The sequence below is a fragment of the Crotalus tigris genome, unplaced genomic scaffold (assembly GCF_016545835.1).
Source record: "Crotalus tigris isolate CLP2741 ecotype Arizona unplaced genomic scaffold, ASM1654583v1 scf7180000017773.841730, whole genome shotgun sequence".
In the NCBI taxonomy this organism is placed as follows: domain Eukaryota; kingdom Metazoa; phylum Chordata; class Lepidosauria; order Squamata; family Viperidae; genus Crotalus; species Crotalus tigris.
The window spans coordinates 603,830-613,665 of NW_024096624.1; the positions used below are offsets into that span (position 1 = coordinate 603,830).

The 9,836-nt window shown below is 39.9% G+C and overlaps 1 protein-coding gene across 4 annotated transcripts in view; it reads right to left on the minus strand.

The window, feature by feature from the left end:
• Positions 1 to 9,836, minus strand: part of VARS2 (valyl-tRNA synthetase 2, mitochondrial) — a 43,529-nt gene that overhangs the window by 33,483 nt on the left and 210 nt on the right. For 2 of the 4 annotated variants that reach the window (XR_005556487.1, XM_039341892.1), the window contains exons 2-9: positions 8,324 to 8,370; positions 7,253 to 7,611; positions 5,634 to 5,715; positions 4,445 to 4,545; positions 3,608 to 3,729; positions 2,784 to 2,850; positions 1,979 to 2,076; positions 873 to 954 (exon numbers count right to left, since the gene is read on the minus strand). Coding sequence is in view for 3 of the 4 variants with exons in the window: in XM_039341892.1 (XP_039197826.1) it covers positions 873 to 954; positions 1,979 to 2,076; positions 2,784 to 2,850; positions 3,608 to 3,729; positions 4,445 to 4,545; positions 5,634 to 5,715; positions 7,253 to 7,501 (801 nt within the window). In the remaining variant the exon portion in view is untranslated. Of the gene's footprint in view, positions 1 to 872; positions 955 to 1,978; positions 2,077 to 2,783; positions 2,851 to 3,607; positions 3,730 to 4,444; positions 4,546 to 5,633; positions 5,716 to 7,252; positions 7,612 to 8,323; positions 8,371 to 9,734; positions 9,798 to 9,836 lie in introns of those variants that run through there. The other 2 variants (XM_039341893.1, XM_039341894.1) reach the window with 2 other exon arrangements.

Genomic DNA, 9,836 nt, shown 5'->3' on the forward strand with positions numbered 1-9,836 from the left:
CAATTTGGTCCAGAGTTCTTCAGGCACTGCATTTATGAAAATCAATCTATTAAATCAGTATCATTGGGACATGCAAGCCCCTTCACCACTTCAAGGTAATGATCCATGCAGGAGTTTTTACACAATGTGGCTGTACAAAATGGGAATGGACCTTTAGTCCTTGACTTATGGCTTAATGACCATTTGAAGTTATGATGGACACCCCCAAAAGGGTATTCAGTTCCAACAGCTAGATCCCACCCTACAGTCACATGACTGCATTTCAGATCCTTGCAATCAACTCACATTTATGGCTGTTTACAGCATCCTGTGATAATATGACCACAATTAAGAAGAAACTGGACAACCATTTGTCTGAAATGGTATAAGGTTTCCTGCCTGAGCAGGGGGTTGGACTAGAAGACCTCCAAAGTCCCTTCCAACTCTATATTATTATTATTATAATATTTACACTTTTGCCCAAAATTGGCATTTATTCCAGATTTTGGCAAATTCACACCATAGCAAAAAACGGGTTCTCTTAACAACTGCAGCGTCCACTTCATAAGTGTGCCATTCATTTTACGACCAATATGTATGCTTAAAGACTGCTCCAATTGGGTCAGTTGTATAGGTGACTCGCTTTATGACCATCATAACATACAATCGTAATGGACAGACTCCATTATGATTATAAGTCAAGCGACCTATCTATATGTGTTATTTTACACATTGCAAAGCTTACTATGGGCAGACAGAATTGTGTCTGCTGAATACTAAAACTTGTAAACTGGACTCTATTAGATTGAGAGCTGGCTGCCTTCTGCTCTCTGAATGTGAGGAAAGAATACAGAAACAGAAAACATTTGCTGGTAGAGATATCAACTACTCACTGAATCCATAGTAAAGCAGGCTCTGTCCCAGTCCAAAGATGCTCCCATCTCTTTCAGCTGTTGGAATATTTCATTCCCTTTCCTGATATTGCAGAAAGACAAAATAAAGCAAACCTTTTTTTGGGGGGGGGAGTCAGAAATATAAAGGAAAATACAAAGCATTCGACAGGGTTAGATGTTCAGAGAGAAATTGCCCAGTTTCTACTTTCAATAACCTGTTTCAGTGTTTTTCAACCTCAGCCAAGTCTGGACTTCAGCTCCCAGAATTCCCCAGCCAGTATGAAGTCCAGACATCTTAAAGTTACTCAAGCTGAAAAACACTATTTTTTTCATCTATTTAACCTTAACATTAAATCATTCCTATCGAATCTATTCTTAAACCAGAATTAGCCACCTGCCAGATACAGATATCTGTATCTTTTGTAGCCAAAAGCACATAAAGGGGTTTCCACAGCATTATTTATTTATATTTTACATTTCTAAACCGCCCATATGTCCTCAAAGAGAGATTCTGAGCAGGTACAATAAAACCTCAAAGCATAAAGCAATATATAACAAATTAAAATGCTAGAGTTAAATTTTGCGTTATTTTTTTTTAAATTACTTTTTCCTGAAATAAGTAGCAAATAGATCTATTTATTTATCCAAGAGGCAAACATATACTATATTCCTTTTTCCTCCTATTTTCCCTACAACCCTGTGAGGTGGGTTGGGCTGAGAGTGAGTGACTGGCTCAAAGTCACCCAGTCAGCTTTCATGACTAAGGCGGGATTAGAACTCATAGCCACCTGGTTTCTAGGCCAACACCTTCACCACAACACCAAACTGGTTACTCTTAAACCAAAGATAGGCACCCTTGGCTCTTTTATGACTCGTGGACTTCAACTCCCAGAATTCCTGAACCAGCATGGCTCAGCTTGGAAACCTCTTCCTTTCCCCTCAGCATGGCTGGCTCAGGAATGCTGGGAGTTGAAGTCCACGAGTCATAAAAGAGCCAAGGTTGCCTATCCCTGTCTTAAACCTTCAAGAGACTCAGCCTATTGTTAGTTCAGAAAATTGTCACTACCAATTCCATCCACTGCAGCTTCTTCATTTCTAATACTCACTCCTCGATCCACTTCCAAACTTCTTGGAGAAATTCATCCCGTGAGAGATCCTGGTGCAAAACTCCCTGTTCTTTCCAGATCTTTTTTTCTACCACAGCCTAATCAGATGAAGAAAGAACATAAAAACTTGTGAGAGACTCACAAGTGAGACAAAGAATCTGTCCCAATGGTATACAGCTAGTTCTTGACTTACAACCAATCGAGCTCAAACATTCCATTGCTAACGTTGCTAACAAGTGAGTTTTGCCCCATTTTGAGATCTTTTTTGCCATAATTGCAATCGCTACAGTTGTTAAGTTAGTAACATAGTTTTTAAGTGAATCTGACCCTCCCACTGATTTTGCCGGTCACAAAGTCACAAATATTGATCACATGACCTCTGGCCACTGCAACCGTCATAAATACATGTCAGTTACCAATCAGCCAAAGTTTGAACATGTGACCGTAGGGATGCTTTATCCAAACATCCCCAGAGTCCAAGTATGAAAAACAGTCATAAGCCACTTTTTTCAGTGCCACTGAACAGTCACTAAACAAATTGTTGTAAGTCAAGGACTACTGGTATATTTAAATGAGCTGAGATTTCTTTTTATGTTTTCTGGTTTGATTAAAAGCCACTGTGAGAGTCTTCCTCTTGGGCAGAAAGTTGGGTTAAAATATGCTTAGTAATTCACATCCATCCCGTTTTCCGCCCCAAGAATCCTTCCAGTTAATTCTAAAAGGATCAGAATCCTTACAGGAAGCGGAAGACTGATCAATTATTATTCAGGATTAAAAGCTTCAGCTTTGAACTGCTGATTCTCACCTGAGTTGCAATCCCAGCATGATCAGAACCTGGAAGCCAGAGAACTCGATAGCCTTGCATTCGTCTCCTGGAACACATCAAGGAGAAACAAATCTAGAATTCAGCTATCTTCTTTAAAAGTTCCAAATCCTTAGATCAGCGTTTCTCAACGTTTGTGTGATGGCGACCCCCGTCACACGGACGCGCCCCCATGCGCGGCGCCCCCCATGCGCGGTGCCCTCCATGCGTGGCACGCATGCGCGCCGCCGCCCCGAGGGGGGGAAATAGCGGATCGCGTTGTTTGGCGACCCCCGTAAAATGGTCGTTCGACCCCAAATGGGGTCACGACCCATAGGTTGAGAACCGCTGCCTTAGATGGCTTTCAGATACAAACAGAAATGCTCAAAATGCAGAGGAACAGGAAGAGAAAAGGAAAAGTACTGCTGTCAGCTAAGACAATATTTCTCAAAACTTAGCAGATTTAAGATGTGTGGACTTCAACTCCCAGAATTCCTCAGCCAGCATGGCTGAGGAATTCTGGGAGTTGAAGTCCACACATCTTAAACTTGCCAAAGTCAAGAAACACTAAATTAAGGAAAGGATTGTCCCATGGTAGGAAGACAGGCCACATCATTGCCAATAGAAGCAATTCAACCACATCACTCTAATTTCCCAGTAGTGCCATTTTTTTTGTATTCATCTCCCTTTTTATAGATATCTCTATTTCTCAGTGATTCAGCATGACTAAAATGCATCAGTAATAAACTTAATGCCTGTGGGGTCCATTGCTATTAATGCTCAAGGATCTGCACGACCATTTCCCAACTCCCTAGAAACACACTTACCATCGTACCAAAGCATCTTCGATAGCTACCGTCAAGGCATGCCCCAGGTGAAGGGATCCTGTGACATTAGGTGGTGGGAGAGAGATAGAAAATGTTTCTGGCTTCCTATGGGGCAGGTGTTGCTGTCAAAAAGAGGAACTGGATTTAGCATCGATCTGAGTTCACCTCCATACCATCCTACAGAGGCTCCAGACTGGTACTACAAACCCTGAAACTCTTAAAAATGTGACAGAAGTGCCTTCTTCTCCAGTTCGTTTACAAACTAAGTATGAAAACAGGTTGATTAGTGTTTCCCACAGAAAGTACTATTCACAAGGAAACACTCATCTAATTCAAATTTGCACAGCTAGTCCTCGACTTAAATGAGCCAGGTTGTAAGTCATGTTAGTAGCAAGTCATTACATGACCAACCCAACTTTATGATACTTTTTTACAGAAGTCGTTAAGCAAGCCTATTGTCCGCAATGGGCCGTTTTTGCTGGAAACTGGAAGTTGGTTTCCGGCGCAAAAATGTTGTAAATTGGAGTCACATGACTGTGGGATGCTACGAATAGCCACAAATGCAGGCCAGTTGCCAAATACCCAAAATGCAAATCACATGACAGCAAGGGGTTCCCTACGTGACTCATCATATCTAAGGAATGTCACAGGTGCATGAGAAATTGTGTGAAATGCATCCTCAGCCAATTGGATTGGATGACTCAAATAGTCACTATTATGAGAAAAGGAAGAAAAAAGTTTTAGCAACTTTCTCTCCTATCAAACATTGGCGCATTCGCTCATGACAAAGACTAATATTAAAGACCAATATTAATAATTTTACAGAAACATTTTTACCTGGAATTCTGGTTTAAAGAAACCTTCTTTCACCCACCAAGGATACCAGGCAGCTTCAACATAGCGTGGACTGTAGGAGGCGGGCAAAGGTGCTGAGGTATCTATGGGAAAGAAAGTCAAATTAAGATCCCGATAAATAAAATGGGCGCTTCTGCAATTCACACATCCAAAATTTTGTTGTATGAACGCAGCAAAATTGAGCACAAGACACAGCAACAACCATTCTAAAATTCTCAGCTTTCAGATGTTAATAAGGGCATCTTTAGTACGGATGATCAAGTCAAAAACATCTGGAGAACATGTGGACAGAATCTCAGATCTCTAACAGTATGACAAAATAGAAGCACAGCTGCATTCAAAAATTATGCTAATTGAGGATATAAATATGCTAAAAATATTGAGGAATAAAAAATCGGGCCCATAGGCAATTTAATGCCACAAACTTCATAAAATGTTCCAATTTAAGTTAACCCTTTTATAAAATTTATTATAATTGCCCATCCTGTTAGATTCAAGGTGGCATACAAAATCCAGAAGCACAATTAAGCATAGATAAATAATCAGCCTGGACTAAAACAATCAAAATAATAAACCATACAGATGGGCCCAAGGCCCCACAGATACACCAATGAAGACAAAGCTAGATGCTAAGGATGGCTGCCATTTTCTTCTAAATACTCCCTCACTCACTTGACAGACAACTATGAAATAAACTTTTCTTTGAAAACAGAATAAAATATCCCGTGACTGGACTATGCGGCCTCACTTTACCCAGCATATTGTTTCTATGGGACAAACAATTCTTGGCACATTAAAAATGATATAGCCTTATTAGTTTAGAATGAGGAGTATCAAATCAATTGCTTTGCCAAATTAGTCTGGATAAAACTGGAGCAGGAAAGAGTGACATTTTTCTAATCAACTCTGCCTAATAATCTTTCTGACAGCCAAACGTATGAAGAGGAATTTAATACAAGTGTGTGGAGACAGTAAAAGTGGAATGGATCTCACTATCAGAGCTAATCCTGGCTATATGTCAGCTCCATTCCTTTCTTGTCCATTCCTTTTCTTTTTACTAGCTCACGAGGACGCCAGAAATCCATGCTAGCCACCAGTTAACAACTTACACACACAGACAAAGAAAGGAAAATCCTGGAAGCCCATTTGAAACAGACTATTCTCATCTTACCTTTTTTCTGTCCAACTATAGTTGGGATGTCATATTCTGCAATGTTTTTTGAGGAAAGGATCTTGCCTTGATTTGAAGTTTCCTTCAAAGAGGAGGAAAAAGAGGGGAAGGTGTAAAAAAGTTTTTAAAAGAGGAAAAAATAAACTTAGTTGTTTATTTACATTTATCTGGCTTGTATAATGCCAAACCCTATAGGACACATGGAAGTTAACCATGATGTGTTAAATCACCCAAGATAAATAACGAAACACTAAAATACCGTATTTTCCGGCGTATAAGGCGACTCGGCGTATAAGACTCCCGACTTCGGAGCCGATTTGCATGCCTAGAAAGTCGTCTTATATGCCAGAGACTACCGTAATTTCCGGCATATAAGATGACTCGGCGTATAAGACGACCCCTGACTTCGGAGCCAATTTGCATGCTTTAGAAAGTCATCTTATACACCGGAAAATACGGTATTAAAATAAAATAAAAAACAAAACATTACTTTTAAGTCATTGTGATCATGTTAAAATCCTAAAAATAATGTCACCATCAATTTAGACAAAAATGTATCATCCCATAATTGATTCAGATCAAGATGGCACCGATCAATTGACAAACTGGACCATAGAGACATATTGGAGAGGTAGCCCAGATTCCCAGGAGGGAGGAGCTGCATTCTGGAGGAGCAAGAGAAGCGAAGTTTAGTTTGGTGGGGAGAAAGAGGGACAAGACAGCTCCTCTCTAGCAGTTCTTTATTTGGCAAGATTTCTGTCTGTAGGTGAGAACAATAAAAGAAACTACTCTGAAGAACTCGGTGTGTCTTTCTTGTTTTTTGGAACCTGACAAATCTTACTTATATAACAGCAGCCCTGCTGCCTAAGATCTCTTCCCAAGACGTAGACATGATCTTAAGGAAGGTGATATATCATGACTTCAACCTCCATAGGGGCCAAAAAACATGGTTTTTCCCTCTGATAGCAACAACCTCTGACTATCAGATTGGTCTTTATGGTGATGACCTGCCAGATACAAGGGATCAGGATCACGTGAAAACTTCTAACTCAGAAGATTTATTGCTCCAGCCTATACATAAGAATCTAGTCCACTAATGATTCATAAATTAGTACTAGGTAAGAATCAAGGGAATTGGGGGGGGGGGTGGGATGGGATCACTTGTGGCAATCTAATGACTCCATTAGATGGGGCCAAACTCACTTAAGAAATGTCTCACTTAACAACATAAATGTTGGGCTCAATTGTGGTTGTATATTTTGATATTTTGAAATTGTGCTATTGTACAGACTAATGATCCCTTATTTATTAATTTACTGTATTATAAAGTTAAGGGGATATATTAATTTTATTGTTCTCCCTTTACATCTTTATATTTACCAGGAATTCTGTGAAGGTCTAGTACAGATGGATCTGAATAACAGCTGACGAACAACATTTGTAGCAGCCAGTGACCAGAATGCCAGTTACATCATCAATATGAGAAAATCACAGCAAGTTCTACAAACAACAAGCAGAACTTACCCTAGCTTTGACAGGAAGATGCTGATGTTTTTAAAAATCAAGCCATTACTTTTGATCAAATATGGTTATTGTCAGTTTCCATTAAGCAGCCTTACCTTGGATCCAGCAGCCATCTGAGCTTCAATAGCCTCCATCTTTTTCCACAGCCGTTTTTGTCTTTGTTCCTTATTTTTTAGATGATCCATCTTCCCCACTTGCTTATTAAGATCAGTCTTACTTCCTTGGGAATAACCCCTCCTCCATCCACCAAATTCATCCCAGTGCCTCTTCTCTGCCCGGAGAAGCAGACGGCAAAGAACAGACATATTCCGATGGGAAGCAGAATTAAGATGGGCTGAAGGCATGTTTGACTGTAGGTGTGCTTAGTCCTCTTGCACACCAGCTTTCTCCCTTCCATTCCATACACACATGCTTCTAATCGTCACTTTTCCATCTCTTGTATTGCTGGAGGAGCCTGGAGAAATAAGTACCAAAACAATTATATAAATAAGGTTATAAACATAAGGTATTACTTGTGCATAATCTCTCATCTATCCAAAAAAAGAAACATAAATTCCTACTCCCGGTGGATGGGTGGGTGGGTGGATGGATGAACAGAAGAAGGAAGGAAGGAAGGGAGGGAGGGAGGGAGGGAGGGAGGGAGGGAGGGAGGGAGGGAGGGAGGGAGGGAGGGAGGGAGGAAAGAAGGGAGGTGACATGATAGCAATGTTCCAATATCTCAGGGGCGGCCACAAAAAAGAGGGAGTCAAGCTATTCTCCAAAGCATCTGAAGGCAGGATAAGAAGCAACGGATGGAAACTAATCAAGGAGAGAAGTAACCTAGAACTTAAGGAGAAACTTCCTGACAGTTAGAACAATTAACCAGTGGAACAACCTGCCTCCAGAAGCTGTGAATGCTCCAACACTGGAAGTTTTTAAGAAGAGACTGGACAGCCATTTATCCAAAATGATATAGGGTTTCCTGCCTGAGCAGAGGGTTGGACTAGAAGACCTCCAAGGTCCCTTCCAACTTTATTATTATTATAAGAAAGAAAGAAAGAAAGAAAGAAAGAAAGAAAGAAAGAAAGAAAGAAAGAAAGAAAGAAAGAAAGAATACATACATATAGGTGGCCTTCCTGATATTCATTCTGCAATTAAGCAAATGAAACAAACTTTTGTTGATGTACCTCTAAAGTGTCAAGTCTTCAAGGTTGTCCAGATCAGGAAACAGACCCTACAAGAATAGAAAAACTAAAAACTTTACTGAAAGTTAGGGGGAAATCAGCCTAATACTGTCTCCTTTCCCAGGGATTAAGGCAGATGTATGTCCTTTTTGATTTTGCAATGACCTCCGAATAGCTCCCTCAAGGCCATCTACATGGCTCTCTACATCAATAGAAAATACACCCTTGTATTACCTCTTTGTACAAACACTTTTATAAATTATGAGGACTTCAAAATAACTTTTGTTTCTATGGATTAATTGTTATTGACTGTATTTAAATTTAAAATTGACATATTTGCTGCCACTACTGCTCCTCAGAATTGTTTGATCAGATTGTAATATTGTGTTATTTTTCTTCATAAGGTGCCAAATCATTTTGATTTCGCAGATCCCTGAGAGAGTGTAGAGGACCTCCAGAGGTCCTCGGATCACATTTTGTGAAACATTGTTCTGAGACAATCGTTTTGTGTGAATATACATATTTATAAATGCACGCACACAATCTGCTATTCCCTTTTGAATAAGCAACGAAGAGAGCAGAAAAGGAGTAAAAAATGGTACTAACAAAAAAACCCCAAGGACAAGGTTCGGACTAAGGTTTTGGTTAGGGATTAGATTAGGGATAGAAAACTGGGCGGGATTCCAAATCCCATGCGCCTTAGCAAACATAGCCAGAGTTGGTGGAGTACGAGCATGATAAATATACATTAATATGATGAATCTTCAGTCAGTTAAAAATACAATACAATGGAAACTAATACAGATGGTGAGAGTCAGGAAGAGATTAAGGAAATAAGATAACCATATAGGCAAAAATAGTTGGGTCTGAGAAAGGAAGAACAGAAGCTATAAAAATATATAGGAAATGGCTAGCCAGGAAGTATAGGAAAGAAGGAAACCAGGCCAAATAAGATAAGAAGAGAATGATGAATTGAAATGATGAATTGAATTGAAAAGCAGGAAAAGAGCTTATTGTGGAGACAGAAATAAATATATTGAGTTTAAAAATAACCATAAGAAAATAATTTTTCTTATTCTTATTGTATATGTGAATATGATTTAGTATGTTATCAGGAAATGTGTATAGGCGGACGGAAAGAGTGTAACCTCATACTACCTCAGCCAATGGGGAAAGAGGAGGGCTGTAGCGGCCGGTGAGAGGGATGAATAAAAGGAGATATTTTGGATTAAAACTTTGGAGAGAACCAAGCTTTGAGCTTCTCTCCCCGCTTATTGCAATAAATGAAACAAAAGGCCTTCACTGTGTCTTGGCTGGTTATTGGTCAGGCGAGCTTGCCTCTGGTCACGAAGGAAAGTAGCCAGGAGCACATACCAAGCACATCTGGAAAATATACATTATTAAGAAAACTCACACTTCCCCCTCGTCCTCAGCACTAGATTCTTATGATTCCCAGCTCCGAGTTTTGCACGCCTCACGCTTTTAAAAGTCCTGCCTTCTTTCCTACCCCCACCCC